Below are 18,613 nucleotides of genomic sequence, written 5' to 3'. Positions count from 1 at the left end.
GAACCCTAGGCCTAGTTACCAGAGGCTCTTTGACTCTCCTTTGATCCAGAAGCTTCTCAGGCTGCATTTGTGCATTGTTGCAGTGCCCAGAGGACCTGAAACAGACTCAGCCCTCCTACCCAAGGTGACATCCATCTAAGCCTAGGAAGTTTTGTTCTCTTGGGTGTGCTTGATCTCCACAATCTCCACAACCTCTGTACCAGCTTGCATTTGTTCTTACACGAGTGAAGGTAAGAGGTCAGTCCTAATAAAAGAGTAAGTTGGTGAAGGTAACTCTGGATGTCTTTCATGAAATACATAGATGAAGAAGTTCAAAGAGAGTTTGGGTGAAGAGGTTTTTCTTATCTAAAATCGGACCTCCTAAGGCTGGCTCTGAAGGACCACTTGCTTTTGTACTTTTGGAGCTGGGGGTGAGAAGGAGTCGTCAGCAGAGACTTCTTTAACATTTAGAAGAGGCCCTCTTTCCCCCAGATGGACCAGCTGGGCGCCGGGCGGGTGGGAGACCTGTTCTGACCCATAGAAGGGCAGTGGCTCAGCGGTCAGGACTGGGCCTGGGAGCTGCCATGGCAAAGCACATGCCCTTCCACCAGAACTTTTTCCACCCCCAGTCCTATCCCCCTCCCAGGGCCACATGTAAGGGATCCAGAGTCCATTCTCTAGCAGTGATTTTTGTGTGTGTGAAATTCTAATGTACACAATTTACTTTGAAGCACCTGAACTTAGCAGATTTCCGCCCCCCCACCCCCGCACCCCGGTAGCCGTGAGAATTTTGACTATGAATTATGAGTGGCTCCCAGTTGAGACCTGAAAACGGAGGCAACCAAAGTGAACCAGGAGGCAGGGCATTTTACAGTGTGGGCTGGGAAAGGCTGAAGGAGGCTGAGGCCGTCTGAAGTCTGAGCAGGGAGCTGAAACCTGTGTCAACCCAGTGGTGGAGGCCATATCCCCTGCCGTGAGCATTTTGTGGGCAAACTTAAGGTTATATAATCCAGCTCTGTCTCCTAGGGAGGGCGTGGAGACAGAATCAGACTTCCAAGTAAATTCAGTGCAACTTTTGTCTCAAACATCCTCTTTTCTCTGCCTTTGGCGCCACCACGCACCCCAGGAGGCAGGGATCAGCATTTCGGAGTCCTAAGTCAGGACTCGTGTTCATCTGGGGATCTGGAAATCAGTCCTCACTTTATTTGAGGAGGTGTGTCTTTCCTTTCATATTTGAGGCTGATGGTCTGGTTGAAGCTATTTCTATTGTCAGTGGCTGGGGAGAGGCTTAAGCCACTGGCTTTTCAGACATGAACAGTAATGATTTGTCTGGTCATCTCAGGGAGCCTGGTGGCCTCTTGGAGATGGTGCCCGTTCTGTACTTCCCAGGTCTTCGGCGAGGCATGGGGGCCAGTGTGGACTGGCTTTGCTGTCAGGAATTTTAAGGCTCAGAAGCCTGTCAGTCCTTCTCAGGAGTATTGTCCATTCTTAGGTACATTGTATTGCCTCATGCACAGTCTTTAGCCTGTCCCATTGATCTCATTTGAGCTCTTCTTCTTTTTTTTTTTTTAAAGATTTTATTTATTTATTTGACAGAGACAGAGACAGCGAGAGCAGGAACACAAGCAGGGGGAGTGGGAGAGGGAGAAGCAGGCTTCCCGCGGAGCAGGGAGCCCGATGCGGGGCTTGATCCCAGGACCCTGGGATCATGACCTGAGCCGAAGGCAGTCGCTTAACCAACTGAGCCACCCAGGCGCCCCTCATTTGAGCTCTTCTTATGTTATTTGTCTGTTCCTGGCTTTCCCTCCACTACATGTGACTCGTTCTCTATGCTCAGTGGGGTTGCATTGCACTAAGCACTGCTTTTCCGCGGACAGACTGCTGTCTTCTAGGCTGGGTTAGCGAGCCTGCCTAGCCGTGTGGTATGAACTGTGTTGATTCCCTCTGGACCAGAGCCATATGGGTGGTCACTGAGCCACAGAGAGAGTGGGATGTGAAGCTCCTTGGTGTTCCCCGGCTTGGTGGAAATTCGACGATTTATGAAACCTGTTTCTATCTGCTGGTCTCCCAAAGAATGTGCAGACTTTCTTCTTTCACTGTTAATGAATCATCACCCATTGTGTTGCCCAGCTAGCAGAACTTTGGTCTGAATTCTTTTTTTTTTTTCTTTAAGATTTTATTTATGAGAGAGAGAGAGAATGAGCAGAGAGAGGGACAGACAGAGAGGGAGAGCAGGCTCCTTGCTCAGTCCCAGGGCCCTGGGATCATGACCTGAGCCAAAGGCAGATGCTTAACTGACTGAGCCACCTAGGTGCCCTCGTCTGAATTGTTCATGAAAATCTTTGACATTTCCTGAGTCCACATAGTTTATTATCAAATGTTTAACCTTATTTAGTTCTGCTTAATTTATCTACCTCTCAATTTATCCGCCTCTTAATTTATCCACCACCTTTTATGTTGTGTCTGTGTATTTGAGATCCAAGTTTTAGTTCTTTAGCCAGTGCTTAGGAGCTGTGTGACCTTGGATCATTTAACTTCCTTATACCTCTAGTCGTTAATCTGTGAAATGGACACATTAATATCGTTCCTGCAGAAGAGCATGGGGCCAGACCCAGGTGATGGCTTTGAGGTTTCTTCCAACTTCAGAATTTATGATGTCAGTTCTGTTTCATTGGCGATAGTCGTCATTGTGGTTAAGGATTTTAATTTTAGGCTAATAGCACTCTAAGTTGGAATAGTTTTATTGAGAACAATAATCTCAATTCTTGCCGAGTTCTCAATAACTTCTTAGATTCAACTCTATTTAATTTATGAAACATTTACTTTACACCTGCTGGGTCCTGGAAACAGAGATGAAAGATATTTCAATCAAGGAGAGGAATGGGAGTGATTAATTAATTCTCTGAAGGAGTAGGAAAGAGATAATGTAGTATAGGGAAGGTTATTTAATCTTCATCTTGAGGAATAAATAGGAATTTGCCCACTGGGTGTGAGGGATTAGGTGATTTCAGGCAGAGGGAACAGCATTTGCAAAGGCATAGAGGTTTCAAAAACCATGACATATTTAAGGAACAAGACATCCTCTGTATACCTTGAGCATAAGTTGTGTGTGTGTGTGTGTGTGTGTGGTGTGGGGGGTCCAGTTTTGTGGAACTGAACCCTTAACCTGTGGAATCTGGTGCGATCTGGGTAGATAGTGTCAGAATTGAATTGACTTATAGGGGACACTATGCTGGTGTCTAAGAATTGCTCAGATATATAGGAATCCCTCCATGTTGGAATTGGGGTACAGAACCCTTTTTACTGGGGTTGTTGATAAAGCATGATTTGCTATGATTGTTGAAGGAGGATGATGCATATATGGAATTCATGTATTCATTATTTCTGTTTTTGTATGTATTTGAAATTCTCTACAATAAAAAGTTAAAAAAACAGTTGTGGGTATGTAATTCATGGTTATATCATTTCATTTATTCATTCAACCTTCAGAAATTAATTGATCATCTACTCAAAAGAGGCTCAGAATAAGTATTTTGGAAAATTTTGGATCTTAGTATAAAAAGCTTGCGATCCAGGAGTGGAGGTGACATGCACATAAATAAGTTTAAGATAAGTAGGAATATTATGGATTTCATATATTGAAAACAGGTCTACATAAAGTACTGTGGAAGTTCTGGGGAGAAATTTTTTCCAGCCCCAGGGAATCAGGGGAGACTTTATAGTGAAGACGGCATGTGAGCTTTATTCATTCACTTAATTCAACAAATATTATTAAGCCCTACTGTATGCTAGGTACTGTTCTCAGTCCTAAGGATCCAGCTGTGAACAAAGGTGATAAAGCTCCTACGCTTGTGAAATTTACATCCTAATTAGGACAGATAGATAGTACATAATAAACATAATAAGTATATCTTATCATATGTTAGAAGATGATAGATGTTACGGAAAAAAGGAAAAGTAAGGCCTAGTGAGGGATTATTAGTAAAGTTGGGTTAAGGATAAGGAGGGAGAGGTTGCAGTCATAAATAGGGTGGTTGGGGTTGGCTCATGGAAAAAGGTGATACTTGGGCAAACTCGTTTTTTAAAATTTCATTTTCTTTTTTTAAATTGAAGTATAGTTGACACACAATGTTGTTTGGGCAAACTCTTGATAAGGGATTGGCCAAGTGGGTATCCAAGTGAAGAGCATTCCCACCAGGGGCACAGCTGGACCAGAGGCCCTGAGCAGGAAGCCTGGTCCGTGCATTTCCAGGACAGCAGGAGGACCAGAGTAGCAGAGGGGGAGAGTAGCAAGGGGGAGATGAGTAGGAAATGAGGTCAGAGGTGTAATGGGGAGGGTGTGGAGGTGGTGGTAGTGGTATGAGGGTAGGGGGCAGACCTTACAGGTAATTGCAAGAACTTTGGCTTTTACTCTTAATAAAATGAGAAGCCATTGAAGGATTTTGAGCTAGAAGTGTGACATGATTTGGCTTTAGCTTACAGTGATTACTTTGGCTGTTATGTTGAGAACAAAAATGGGTGGGAGACCTTTTAGGAGGCTCTTGGTACCGTCTTGGCAAGAAACATTGGTAGCTCAGGCTAGAGTGATAGCAGTGGATAGGGTAAGAAGTGGTCAGATTTGGTTGGTAGAACCAACATAGTTTCCTGAATGATTGGATATGGTCCATCAAGGGAGAGAAGGAAGGTGCAAGAATGGCAGTTTTGGCGGGACAAGAAGATCAGGAGTTCAGTTTTAGGCATGCGAAGTTTGGGGTGTTTCCCAGCACCTTAGTGGAGGTCAGGTAGGTGGTTTGAGTTGAGAGTTTGGGAGAGAGGACTGGGCTCCAGGTACAGATTTGGGAGTTCCTGTCCTAGAGATGACATTTCAAGCCACGGGCCCGGATGAATTCATCAAGGGAGTGAGTATGGTTAGAGAAGACCAGAGGTGGACCGTGGTCATTGCAACATTAAGAGACTGCAAGAGGAGCAACGAGCAAAGGAGCTGAGTCTCTGTTTAATGGAAACTTCATTTACATTGAGGCTGATATTAGTTTAGAGTTTAATATTCTATTGTCATTGGATTCATGAATTGCCTCCTCTTTCCCCCATTTTAGTGGGTCTCCTGTGAAACTCCTGTTTCCCATGAAGAGCACTCTTTTGTAAGGGTTCCACACAGGGGTCAGCAATTTTTCTGTCAAAGGCCAGGTAGTAAATATTTTAGGCTTTGCAGGCCTTTCAACCTCTTGCAGCTACTGATCCTCCTCTGTTGTACGAAAGCAGCCGTGGACACATAAGCAAGTGAACGTGGCTGTATTCTACTGAAACTTTAGTTATGGACACTGAATTTTGAAGTTCACGCGGTTTCCGTGTATCACAAAGTTTTATTCTGTTGATTTCTTTTTTCAATTATTTAAAATATAGAGGTACCTGGGTGGCTCAGTTGATTAAGTGTCCAACTCTTAATCTCAGCTCAGGTCTTGATCTCAGGGTTGTGAGTTCAAACCCTGGGTTGGGCTCCATGCTGGGTGGATCCTATTTGACAAAAAATTTTTTAAAAATGTAAAAATTAGTCTTACTTCACAGGCTATACAAAAACAGGCTGATTTGGCCTACTGGCTATAGTTTGCCAGCCGCTGGCGTAAAATGTCTGGTTAGAAATCAGTTGTGAAGTGTGTTGGCCAGCCCCTTTGAGTCTGTTTTTAGCCAGTGTCTATTCTAAATATAGGTTATTTGCATCATCTGTGTGGCCTCGTACATGACATATTTGATGAGAGATGGGTCTAGGCAACTTCTAGGATCCCATTTACCCCCAAGATTCTAGTTCAGCGATTTTCTTAAAAAATAAAAAACCCCACAGGATTCCTTTTGAAACTCTGTCCTCCATAGTTTCTGCAGCACTGTGGTCTCTCAGTCTCTTCCTGTGCATCTTGACCTCCTTTTCCTTTTCTTCCCAGGCTCCTGATCTGATCCTTTCTGTTCCTGCGGGCTGTGTTCTCAGCCCTCTTCTTTCCCTTCTCTCTCCATTCTCTGGTGACTTTCATCAGGCCATGCCCTCACTTACCGCCTCCGTACTGGTGATTAACAGATGTGCAGTTCAGCTCTCCCCTCTCTTCTGTGGCAAAAGTTTCAAGGTTTTCCATTACCTAGATGTTAAAATCCAAACTCATCAGCCTGGCCCAGGGCCCTGCTGGTGCACCGCCTGGCAGTCGGACTCCACTGGGCAGCTTCCGGCATGTCGTCCATCATTCTTGTTCCTTGCCTTTGCCCCTGCTCTTCTCTCTGCCATCATTACCCTCTCTTCTTTCCTCCATCTCCTTGCCCCCTACTCCCAGCACCCACCAAACTGATACCCTGCCCTTTAACAACCCACTCAGGCCACTTACCCTTCAAGATTCGGTTCGAATTTGTATGCCCCTGGAAGCCCTGTCTCATAGGCAAGGTTAAGCATTTTTCTCTGTGTACCCATAATATCTTTAGTATCTTATGCATATTTTCACTTCAGAACTTGCCTTATTGCAATAATTGTCGGGTCAAAAATAGCCGAATATTGGTTGAACATCAAATATATTTATAAGTTGGTACCTTCAGTAGAGAAGAGTTTGGTCCTGTACATCTGTGTATCCCCAGAGCCTGACATTTAGAAGGTGCTTACTTTGTGTTAAAAAACCAATGAGCCCGGGCGCCTGGGTGGCTCAGTTGGTTAAGCGACTGCCTTCGGCTCAGGTCATGATCCCGGAGTCCTGGGATCGAGTCCCGCATCGGACTCCCCGCTCAGCGGGGAGTCTGCTCCTCCCTCTGACCCTCCCCCCTCTCATGTGCTCTCTCTCTCTCATTCTGTCTCAAATAAATAAATAAAATCTTAAAAAAAAAAAACCAATGAGGGGCGCCTGGGTAGCTCAGTTGGTTAAGCAACTGCCTTCGGCTCAGGTCATGATCCTGGAGTCCCGGGATCGAGTCCCGCATCGGGCTCCCTGCTCGGCGGGGAGTCTGCTTCTCCCTCTGACCCTCCCCCCTCTCATTCTCTATCTCATTCTCTCTCTCAAATAAATAAAAGAAAGAAAGAAAGAAAGAAAGAAAGAAAGAAAGAAAGAAAGAAAAGAAAGAAAGAAAGAAAGAAAGAAAGAAAGGAAAGAAAAAAGAAAAGAAAAAACATGGGGCTCCTGGGTGGCTCAGTTGGTTAAGCGACTGCCTTCGGCTCAGGTCATGATCCTGGAGTCCCGGGATCGAGTCCCGCATTGGGCTCCCTGCTCGGCAGGGAGTCTGCTTCTCCCTCTGACCCTCCTCCCTCTCATGCTCTCTGTCTCCCATTCTCTCTCTCAGATAAATAAATAAAAAATCTTTAAAAAAAAACCCAAAAAACCAATGAGCCCATGAGTCCATGTTTATGCGGGATATGCTGACTTTGATACGGATCAAAGTAGAGTGGCATTAGCAGGCAAAACTGGGTCTTTTTATGATGGTGGGTCTTCACGTATATTTATCTTTTTCTGTTGCAGGGGGAAGGTTCTCGCAAGGATGGTCTCCCATCCCGAGTTGCGGCGACTTTTCTGTGCGGCTGACGCAGTGTGCTTTGATGTAGACAGCACAGTCATCAGAGAAGAAGGAATTGATGAGCTAGCCAAGTTCTGTGGAGTTGAGCATGCGGTGTCAGAAATGTAGGCACAGTATTCATTCACTTTACGAAATGATAAAGAATTGCAAAAGAGGGTGACTTTCGGATGACATGCGGGACCAGGGCCACAGTTCCCCGATTTTTCGTCCCTGACTGCAAATCATGGGCAGTAAGCTTCTTCCGTCACTCAGAGCTGAAATAGCTCGTGCACATCATCCAGTCATCCATTTATACGAATTCTTACGACCAAAAAAAAAAAAATTGTTGCCTCTTACAAATAAATGTGGATGACATGCTTTTAGCTCAGTCAGGGAAACGATGGCCGTAACGAACCAGAGAAGATGACGAGGTGGGGCATCACCAAGCGTCCAGTGCTTTGTGTCGTGGTTGAATTGTAGCCTTAGTCGTTTGCTAGAAAGCGAGTTCTGGCTCAGAGTCTCTCAGCTTCTGCCTGGGTGAGACTCTTCCCTCCTTCCTGCCCTCCGCACTGCTGCCTGCAGTCACCAGGTCACGGACCATTTCATGTCCGGCTGCCTTTGCTGCAAGACGTGGCCACAAATACTAATATGATTCTCCAGCAAACTTTCAGTAAGTGTATTACCAGGCCTTGCTCCCATGGCGTTGTAGCATGTCTGTTGTATGGTGGGGCTCTAGGCAGCACCTTCCGCATGGTGGACGTTGGACAAGCTGGGGAGGTAAGGTGTAGACTTCAGGGACATCCGACATGGCTAGCCTCATTGTTGGGTCTTCCTCCTAGGACACGGCGAGCCATGGGTGGGGCAGTGCCTTTCAAGGCTGCCCTCACAGAGCGCTTAGCTCTGATCCAGCCCTCCAGGGAACAGGTGCAAAGACTCATAGCAGAGCACCCCCCACACCTGACCCCGGGCATAAGGTAAGAGGAGCCCCGGTCTGGGTACTGCCTCTGTCAGCACCTGCATTTTGGGGCATGTCCTCTTGAGAGTATCTCATCATCGCTCTAGTCCTCCCTTCTGCCTGCTGCTTTCAGCTCTTACGTGTGGTCCTGTCTGAGTGGTTGGCCCTGCCCAAGTCATCTCTCCCGAGGGAGAGCCTAAGCTTCCTCTTCATTTTGTGTTTCTAGGTTCATGGGCAGAACAGCGTTGTGGGATGGTTTCCTAAGCAGTCCAGCCCCACCTATTAATTTAGTGCCATTTAGAAAAACATACATGGGGCACCTGGGTGGTTCAGTTGTTAAGTGTCTGCCTTCAGCTCAGGTCATGTCCTGGGATCGAGCCCCACATCGGGCTCCCTGCTCAGTGGGGAGTCTGCTTCTATCCCTCTCCCTCTCTGTGTGCTCTCTCTCTCTCTCTCGCTCTCTGTAGCTCTCTCTCTTAAATAAATAAAAAAAAAATCTTTTAAAAAATACATAAAACATTATAATTAACCAGGCAATATACCTTATCCAATATATTTGGGCAAATGCTTTGAGAAGAAAAAAATGTATTTTAGTTTCCTTTTCATGTTTCATGTTTTCTCTTTTATATTAATCGTTTTGGTGTTTTATATTTCTTTTTTTCAGGGAGCTAGTAAGTCGCCTCCAAGAGCGAAATGTTCAGGTTTTCCTAATATCTGGTGGCTTTAGGAGTATTGTAGAGCACGTTGCTTCAAAGCTCAATATCCCGTCAACCAATGTTTTTGCCAATAGGCTGAAATTCTACTTTAATGGTAAGATTTTAATGGTACCATTTTCCCTTTCTTGTCAGTTTTATTGTTCAATATCTTATGTAATGTCTGTTGGAATGCAGCTTAAGCAAGACAGCCTCAGAGTTAAATATTGAGATGAAGGATTCTCTTTTTTAAAATTTTATTTTATTTATTTTAATTAATTAAAATATAGTGTATTATTAGTTTCAGAGGTAGAGTTCAGTGATTCATCAATTGCATAGAACACCCAGTGTTCATTACATCACATGCCCTCCTTAATGCCCATCCTCCAATTACCCCATCCCCTTACCCCTCGCCCCTCCAGCAACCCTCAGTTTGTTTCCTAGAGTTAAGAGTCTCATGGTTTGTCTTCCTCTCTGATTTTGTCTTATTTTATTTTTTCCTCCCTTCCCCTATGATCCTCTGTTATGTTTCTTTAATTCTACATATGAGTGAAATCCTATGGTAATTGTCTTTCTCTGATTGAGTTATCTCACTTAGCATAATACCCTCTTTTTTTTTTTTTTTTTTTTTTTTTTTGAGATGGAGGATTCTCTCAACTGGAATCTTTTGCTCCTTGGTATCCTTTGTTCTGTGAAATAGACTTAGGCCATCACCTCTCCTGGCTTTAGTGTGTCCATCTAATCTCTCTCAGTATATAAATGTCTGCACTTGATTCCTGGGTACCCACGTGACTCATTTTGTTATGTGTTATATTTCAGTTTTTTGAGAGCTCTTATGTATTTGAACCAGTTTAGGCCCAGGAAAGAGAGTTTGTTAGCAGCGAGTCACTGCTCTGTCACTGGGTGTGAAGTGCCTCCTGGCCCTTCTCTGGACGATTGCAGAGCTGCAGCTGTGTTTACTACCATCTCAGGGGGTCTCTAGTTAAGGCAATGGGGGGCTGACATCCTTAAAATCAAATAATGGTTTTAAAAAAAATTTTTTTAAAGACTTTATTTATTTATTTGACATAGAGAAAGAGAAAGAGAGAGAGCACAAGCAAGGGGAGCTGCAGAGGGAGAGGGAGAAGCAGGCTCCCCACCGAGCAGGGGGCCCGATGTGGGACTCGATCCCCAGACCCTGGGATCATGACCCGAGCCGAAGGCAGATGCCCAACCGACTGAGCCACCAGGTGCCCCAAAACCAAATAATGTTAATTTTAAAATGTTAAATGTGTTGGTGGAACATTTTTGAAGGGTCTACAGGCAGAGACCATTAAAAAAATGTAGACAGGGAGTGTGGTAATTACTGTAAGAAAGAAAATCCATCAAATATAAGTTGGAATCTCCTCTTTGATGAAATTATATATTAACTTTTTAAAAAACGTCAATATATTATTGTTTCATGGTGTTCTGCCACCTCAGCGAGGTTTGAGAATTACAACTCTGACAGCTTAGAGGATAAAACCGATCGACCCCAACGTGTTTATGACCTAAAGGAGTAACCTCAACAAGAGGGATCTGCAATTTAAAGGCAGAGGTTGTTTATGCGGGGAAGTAGGTATGGAAATCCAGGCTGTGTTACTTTACTGAGGGCCATTTTTAGCTTTCTCGGTGACATTTAAGTGAGGGTATCATCTATGCACAAAGCTGGCCCTACTGGTAGAATTCTGTGGATCACTGACACTGTTTTAACTGCTCTTTTAAGGTGAATATGCAGGTTTTGATGAGATGCAGCCAACAGCCGAATCTGGTGGGAAAGGAAAAGTTATTAAACTTTTAAAGGAAAAATTTCAATTTAAGAAAATAGTCATGATTGGAGATGGAGCCACAGACATGGAAGCCTGCCCTCCTGCTGTATGTATCGAGTGTGCTGGTTTTTTCTGGTTGTGTTTTTGTTTTAGACGGCTGATTTAGAACTCCGTAAGATTGGTGACCGTTAAACGAGAACATCTAGGTATCATTGTAAAAAACCAAAACAAATAAAACAACTTCAATCTCAGCATGTCAGCCGACTTTTTGCAAACCTAAGGAAGAAAACCACTTAGAACTTTATGACCCTGTTCCTGCCACCTCTCAGCCCAGGTGTGAGCTCCAGGTTCGGCTTTACTTCCCCAAACAATACCACAAATAATAAGACAGCTCTTATAACTGTAATCCAAATCTTAATGTCTTTATATATATAAGATTTTATCATTTGAGAGAGAGAGCATGCACGTGCATGTGAGAGAGAGAGAGAGAGAGCACGTGGGGGGGGGGGAGAAGCAGACTCCCCGCTGAGCAGGGTGCCCGACGTGGGACTCAATCCCAGGACCCTGGGATCGTGACCTGAGCTGAAGGCAGACGCTTAACCCACTGAGCCACCCAGGCGCCCCTGTCCTTTTTATATTTGATAAAGTATTTCTTCATACATTATCTTCTCCTTGTTACTGATTAGGGAACTGAGGCTCATGAGGTTTGATAATGTGCCTGTGTTAAAACATTTTGTTCTTCTGAGTGAATGCTCTTTTCTGAGACTAGCAGGAAACCCAGGCTGTATAGCAAGTGTCCTGAATATCAGATGTGCCCCTTTCACGTAGGACTTTGCCCTTATCATCTCATCCTAAAGAAAAACTGAACCAAAAATATAGTGGTGAACTTTTTATTATTTTCCTGAGATCTAAAAATAGTTGTCTCTGTAAATAATTAACCCAGAGTGGTTAAAGAATCTTTGGATCCTTTTAACTGACTTGAGTCAATTCAAGGTAAGACATCTTTAGATGATTTACAACCCACATTGGGGTTGACTAAGTCACAAAAGCTGGGCTAGTTTAACGAGGAGTGTGTGGAAGGAAAGGATGCTGAGTTCTGTCAGGGAGCTGCTCATCCTGATGTCAAGAAATGACAAAACTATAAATTCCAGAGGACCCTAGCAGTCATCAGAAGATGACATGGCCTGACTGAACCAAGTGCGAGGGTGTGCATGCAGGTGTGTAGCCCTCAGAAGTGGGCAGAGGAATGAATGATCTGGAGGAAGGTCAGCAGCCACCGCGTGAAGGCCTGGCAGGACCGAGGGAGGGGGGCCTGGCAGGACCGAGGGAGGGGGGCAGCAGAGCAGAGTGGGGATGTACTAGGCACGGACCTGGGCCGGTCAGGGGGCAAGACCCGGCAGGAATGGGCTTTCTCTTCAGCGACTGCTGAAGACTTTACGTATCAGGCTCTTGGGTGTTCCTGTTAGGTCGTGGGGAGCCCTGGAAGGCTTCTGGACGGAGAAGGAATGCATCAGTGTGTTGGGACAGCTGAGTTGGTGGTGCATGCAGAAAGGGCTGCCACAGAGGCAGGAAGCTCAGTTAGGAGGCTAAATTTAACTGGAAGGTCAGAGTCTTGTTATTTTTGCCCCCTAGTGTGGTCTGAAAACAAAAATGAAGAGAAAAGGCAAGTAAAAGGATTTTGAATGTCCATATTAGGTATAATGTGCCTATATCCTGGCAGAAAAAGAGGGAATACCATTTAAAAGATCAAAAAGAGAAAATGCCATTTAAAAGAAGGTATCACTTGGTAGAAATTCAGGAAACAATGTAGACATAACATTAAATAATTTTAATGATGGAAAGTGGAGTGCTGCCGGCAGATGGTGGGGCTGTCATCTCCTTCGGCCCAGAACAACACCTTCCCTGGCAGGGAGGTCCGTCAGATTCACACAGGGCACCTGTCAGGAGATGCCTGCTCTGGTCCTGGTTCTAGGCGCAGTGGGACTTCAGCTGCACCCCAGGCTTCTCTGTCATCTTCCCTCTTTGAGATTGCCTGGCTGGGCCTGCATCCAGTTGAGAACTAAAGACATTTACCACCTGATGGGATTTTATCTTTGTAAGCAATTTTATTGGTTTTAAAGGGGCTTGATTTCTCCTGGAAGCCTGCAATGTCCCCAGCCTGAATGGATTTGCAGCGTGGTACACTGACTCATTCGTTCTTGGGACAGGGGAGGCAAGGAGGCTCCCAGGGAGCTGGGGGGGCACCCCCTCGAGGCTGGGCTTTACCTCTCTTTGCACAAACAGTTTATTCTTTCAAATAACACTTACTGCCCCAGGTGCTGCTGTATCTTTTTTTTTTTAACTCCTTTTTTTTTTTTCCCTCTTAGGATGTTTTCATTGGATTTGGAGGAAATGTGATCAGACAACAAGTAAAAGACAATGCAAAATGGTACATCACTGATTTTGTAGAGCTTTTGGGAGAACTGGAAGAATAATATCAATTTTTATACGGTTCATAACAACTTCAGGTTAATTTCTTAAAGTTACACAGTTTGATACCGTTTGCTTACAATTGCCTATTACAACTTAATGTATAGATTTGGTACTGATTATCTGTACTTCCAAGTAAACTATGGAAAATTGCTCTTTTTTAACTGCAGTCCCAGCATTAATACGGCCATTAATTACCTGGAGAGTTTTATAATCTGAGTTCTTTATGTATTTTCCTAGCGATATTTTATTTGAAACCTTTTAAAGGTGGATAGTAAATGAAACACCTTCCCTATTGGAGATATGGGTTAGGCAGCTTTAAGTGAATGTTGGTTTTCCCTTTGGTAGGTAAATAAAAGTTCATCCATATATCAGTACAGATTGGTGCATTGTCACTTTCTGCCTATCCTGTATTTCAATATCAAGTATTTCAAGCACTTTCAGTGTTTGAGTAGAAACAACCTCCAGCCAGGAACCAAGGAGTTGGAGACCCCACCCTGCTCACAGGGCATCCTGCTGGTCACCGCGCAGCCCCCACCAACCCTCACACTGGGCCGGAGGGCTGGAGGTGCTTTCTTAGCTCTTGGAATTTGTCATATTGGCACTGTTACAAAGGCTTTAAAAAAATGGAGCCTTAAACAAAAGTAGTGACCTTAAAGAATGGGCATTTGAGGGGCGCCTGGGTGGCTCAGTCGTTAAGCGTCTGCCCTCGGCTCAGGTCATGGTCCCAGGGTCCTGGGATCGAGCCCCGCATCGGGCTCCCTGCTCGGCGGGAAGCCTGCTTCTCCCTCTCCCACTCCCCCTGCTTGTGTTCCCTCTCTTGCTGTCTCTCTCTCTGTCAAATAAAATCTTAAAAAAAAAAAAAAAAAGGGCATTTGATAATCACATGAAGTAAAAGAACTAAGAACACATTTTACTCATCCCAAATGAATTTCGCCTTAAATGAATTACGAAATACCTCCTAAGAGCCTATATGAACCATCCTTTCTTAACAGAGGACTTGGAAAGACCTGAAAGCCAGGTTTGTGTTTATTCTGCGCAGTGCCAAGAAAGAGAAATTTCAGAACATGCTTCGAAAGTATGCGGTGATATACCCTCCCTGGCAGAAAAATGGGGGAGGATAAAGCACAGGTCTAGGGAGAGGCATGCAGTCGACAACTAAGCAGAAAAGGCCGGAAGGGTTTAATACAGGAAATTACTTGAAAAACTTACAATTCAACCAAATAATCAAATTTGGGCAAATAGTCAGGTAATTATGTGGCCAAAGAACCAAATCAGATGAATCCGATTTCCTTCCAAATCCGAGTTGCGGGCGGAGAGCCGCGACAGGTGTGGCAACGTTTAAACGAGAGCCCACCCGCCGAGGCGGTGCGGATGCCTGCCGGCGGCTCGCCCGCACCCGTCCCGGGGCTTGGGCCCTCGGAGCCGAGCCGAGCCGAGCCGAGCCGAGCCGAGCCGAGCCGAGCCGAGCCGAGCCGAGCTCCGGGCGGGCCCGCGCGGGCCGCCTCTGCGCAGGGCTGCGCACTGCCGTCCCCCAGGGAGCCAGCGCGGGAGCGGGAGCGGGGGCCGCGGGCGGTGGGCGGAGGGCCCACGAGCCTTTGGCCCCCAAGGCTCCCGAGGCCGGCCTTCCCCAGCTCGGCGGCCCGGACAGGCGCTGCGTACTGGATTTGGCTCGGAGGCGTCCGATCGGCCGGGAGAGCGTGGCCCGCGTGGAACCTCTCCAGCCGGTTACGCAAGCGCGCTTGGCCACGGCGAGCCGCGCGCACAGCCGCCCCTCCGTCGGGTTGGCGGGAGTCTGGAAGGACGGCCGCCCTGCGCGAGCGTCTTCCGCGCCTTTCGAATCCTGCGCTCACGGCCAACGGCCTCAGATCGGCCCTCCCGAGGGTGCCGCACGGGACGGTAGTAGGACAGGAGGCAGAAAGTGCCGGCGGTGTGATGCGCCTTGCTGCCCGTGTGACGTCATTTTTCATTCTGATGACGCACCCTGCTTATGTAAACAGAGAAAGGTAAGACTTGGGGTCGTAAAGTTAAGAACTGAAGTTTTTCGTGGTATTAAATGGAAACGGTACAAGTCCCTCAAAGCTTTTATCTGCTTAAAAAAGAGAGAACCCCATGGCATTTATCTCCTACGCCAGCCCCCTTCTCTGGTTTGCTGTTACGGTTCTTCTCTCTCTTCTCCTGGAGACAGGTGTTTCGCCATGACTCCTCCTAGGGCGGCCCCCCGGGCTGTCACTCCCAAGAGCTGCGCAGAGCATCCCAGACCTGGGGCAGGAGCCTTGGAGGATTCTAGAGGATTCCAGAGATTCAAGGGGTCGGCCTCAGTACATGTGGGCACCAACATAATGGCTTTGGCCTCTGTGACCCTCAGGATCGTTGCGATCAGGTTCAGAAAACCTGGGCGGTGATCTGGCCACATGTCACACTGCTTACTTTCACATTTCCCAGGTGTTTTCACATGTCCTCATGGGATTCTCCCAACCCTGAGGTCAGCAGTATAGATATCACTGTCCTCTTTTTAACAGGCGGCAGCAAGCTCACAGAAGTTAATGACTTTCAGAGCTGGAGCTCGGGCCAGTGACTTCCACAGCATTCTTTATCGTGTGCGTTACTGGAGAGTTAATTCACTGGGGCCAGGAGAATCTACCGAAAGCTAACACTTAACACTTTGATCACAGGTGTTAATGTATATTAATGCAGTAGATGAGATTTTATTCCCTAAGTTGGAAGACCTGTTTTACAAAATATTCAAGTGGTTTCATTTTTAATGGTCATTGAACTCTGCAAAAAGTACTAGTTTTAGCACTAGTTAAGAGAGGACCATTCAGTACTTTGCTGATCAGTTTCCACCTCTGAACATATTTTGATGTATGTTTATTATTCTCCTTTTGAATTGTTTTTACTGAGTTTACCTAGGCATGTATCTTAATTTCCAAGGATCGCTAGAACTTGCATCAAAAATAGTATGAATAAAGACAGTGCCCTGCTTTCTGAGAGCCTCATGTATTTTCCAGTTGGAGCTGACAGTCTCCATACTTTCTCTTTTAAGATTTTATTTATTTATTTGAGAGAGAGCACATGAGAGGGGGTTGGGTCAGAGGGAGAAGCAGACTCCCTGCTGAGCGGGGAGCCGGATGTGGGACTCGATCCCCGGATTCCAGGATCATGACCTGAGCCGAAGGCAGTCGCCCAACCAACTGAGCCACCCAGGCGCCTTCCATATTTTCTCTTTTCTTATCTTCCCTTTCTCCCTCTCTCCATTTACTTTCCCCCTCCCTTCCTTCTGTCCATTCATCAAGCACATTATTGAACATATGTGTCCCAGCCAGAAACTGAAGGTATCAATTTAATAAATACAATGTGGAACTGAAGAAAAGGCTCTTTCACAGGCAGCCATGGTATGAATAAGGGGGAAAGAAATAGGTTCTGTCAAATGTTGGTCTTAGGAGAGCAAAGTGTGGGTCCTAGAGGGCTTTTAAAAAGAAGTAGGGATGATATCACATAAATGATAATTAAAAATGAGTGGGCTTGTGCAAGTAATATTCACCAGACTAGGGGACGCCTGGGTGGCTCAGTCGGTTAAGCGGCTGCCTTCGGCCCAGGTCATGATCCCAGGGTCCTGGGATCGAGTCCCACATCGGGCTCCTTGCTCAGCAGGGAGCCTGCTTCTCCCTCTCTCTCCCTCTGCTTGTGCTCTCTCTGTCAAATAAATAAAATCTTAAAAAAAAAAAAAAAATATTCACCAGACTTACACCCAACGAATGGAAAATGAGTTTGGAAGTTTTGAATATTCCTAATGAAAATTCGTAGGACAAAATAATACAATTCATTCTTCTATGGGCATTTAATAAAAGGATTTGACAAAGTGGGCAGGAATTGGTAAAATAGTGATTATTTGATAAATTAGCATAATGAGAGAATGTTCTTGTAAGTCACCGAGGGACCGCCTTGTTGCTCAGTTAGTGGTCGGTTTTCAGATCTCCTCTATCCCAGTCTTACAGCAGCATTTGACACGGGTGGTCTCATCCTTGATGGACTTGGTTCACTTAGCTTTCATGACATCCCACCTCCTTGAGTTTTTTCCTATCTCCCTGATGGGTTTTCACTCTCTTCCTGGCTCCTCCTTACCCTGGCTGTCTTCTCTGTCTACACTCACTCCCCGTAAGACTTTAAATTCTATATGCAGACAATTCACAAATGCCTATCTCCAGGTGAGACTGCTCTCCTAAACTGCAGAATTCACATGTGCCTACCTGATATCTCCACCTGGGTATCTGCATCGACCATCTCAGACTCAGTATGAGCGAAACAGTTCCTGATCTTCACTTCCCCAGATCTGTTGCACCTACTCCACCTACAGCCTTCCATCCTTCCAGTTGTGGAGGACAAGACTTCGGTCACTTGATTTCTTTTTCTTTCATTCACACTCCGCAATCATTCGTTCAGGAAATCTTCTTGGCTCTGCTGTTGAGATAAAATCAGAATTTCACCATTCTCCCTACTTCCACTGCTACCCCTAGTCCAAGCCACCATTTAAAATGTAAGTCAGATCATGCCCTTCCTCTGCTCAATACCTTCCAGTGGATCCCATCTCAAAGTAAAAGTCAAGGTCCCTCCAGGGGCTCCCAGCACTCTACTGATCCAGCCCCAGGACCTCTGGCTTCCCCCACCAAGTCCTCCCTCTCCTGTTTCAGCCACTGGTCTCCACCGCTCTAGTGCATGCCAGGCATGACCCTGCTGTAGCCATTCCCTCAGCATGGTGGGATTCCCTTCCAAACGCTGGCTAACTTTGTCACCTCCTTCACGTTTTTGCTTAGATGTCAGCTTTTCAGCGAGGCCAACTCTGACAATACTGCATACCGCCTCTCGCAGCCCACCCTTAGGTTCCTGATCTCCATTACCCTGTTCTACCTTCCCCCACTAGAACACGTATCAACTTCTACCATATCATGTAACTTAAGGGTATTTTATATTTTAATTGCTAGTCTCTTCTCAACTGGACTGTAAGCTTCACAAAGGCAGGGATCATGTTTTGTTCATGATGTTATTCCCTGTGTCTGATGCTTGGCACTAACAGAAACTCAGTATTTGTTGACTTGAAGGAAGACTAAAGCCTAGCGTGAGGCAGGCTGCTTTGTGAAATCCAATGACTTAATTAGGACAGAAATTCCTCTTCCTAGAGTAGGGTATATTCTGAAAGAGCTCCATTTTACGGTCAGTTTGTT

The 18,613-nt window shown here is 45.7% G+C and overlaps 2 protein-coding genes across 17 annotated transcripts in view; one reads left to right on the top strand and one right to left on the bottom strand.

Annotated features, from left to right (window-relative positions):
- Positions 1 to 13,555, top strand: part of PSPH (phosphoserine phosphatase) — a 49,023-nt gene extending 35,468 nt beyond the window's left edge. For 6 of the 15 annotated variants that reach the window (XM_054507607.2, XM_054507610.2, XM_045875438.3 and 3 more), the window contains 6 exons: positions 84 to 230; positions 7,455 to 7,613; positions 8,328 to 8,462; positions 9,108 to 9,253; positions 10,880 to 11,028; positions 13,289 to 13,555. In XM_054507607.2, coding sequence (XP_054363582.1) covers positions 7,474 to 7,613; positions 8,328 to 8,462; positions 9,108 to 9,253; positions 10,880 to 11,028; positions 13,289 to 13,396 — 678 coding nt within the window. In that variant the 5' untranslated portion in view covers positions 84 to 230; positions 7,455 to 7,473 and the 3' untranslated portion in view covers positions 13,397 to 13,555. Of the gene's footprint in view, positions 1 to 49; positions 231 to 7,454; positions 7,614 to 8,327; positions 8,463 to 9,107; positions 9,254 to 10,206; positions 10,365 to 10,879; positions 11,029 to 13,288 lie in introns of those variants that run through there. The other 9 variants (XM_064593039.1, XM_064593038.1, XM_045875443.3 and 6 more) reach the window with 3 other exon arrangements.
- Positions 13,556 to 15,241: 1,686 nt separating this feature from the next.
- NIPSNAP2 (nipsnap homolog 2) overlaps positions 15,242 to 18,613 on the bottom strand; it is a 34,874-nt gene continuing 31,502 nt past the window's right edge. Inside the window, exons 10-11 of one of the 2 annotated variants that reach the window (XR_010411966.1) lie at positions 17,642 to 17,852; positions 15,242 to 15,375 (exon numbers count right to left, since the gene is read on the bottom strand). Coding sequence is in view for 1 of the 2 variants with exons in the window: in XM_045875434.3 (XP_045731390.1) it covers positions 17,806 to 17,852 (47 nt within the window). In the remaining variant the exon portion in view is untranslated. Of the gene's footprint in view, positions 15,376 to 17,237; positions 17,853 to 18,613 lie in introns of those variants that run through there. The other variant, XM_045875434.3, reaches the window with a different exon arrangement.

This window comes from Mirounga angustirostris, unplaced genomic scaffold (assembly GCF_029215605.1).
Source record: "Mirounga angustirostris isolate CCGP_5_RB_7025 unplaced genomic scaffold, mMirAng1.0.hap1 SCAF_5, whole genome shotgun sequence".
In the NCBI taxonomy this organism is placed as follows: Eukaryota; Metazoa; Chordata; class Mammalia; order Carnivora; family Phocidae; genus Mirounga; species Mirounga angustirostris.
This window is presented reverse-complemented; position numbering and strand designations above follow the sequence as displayed.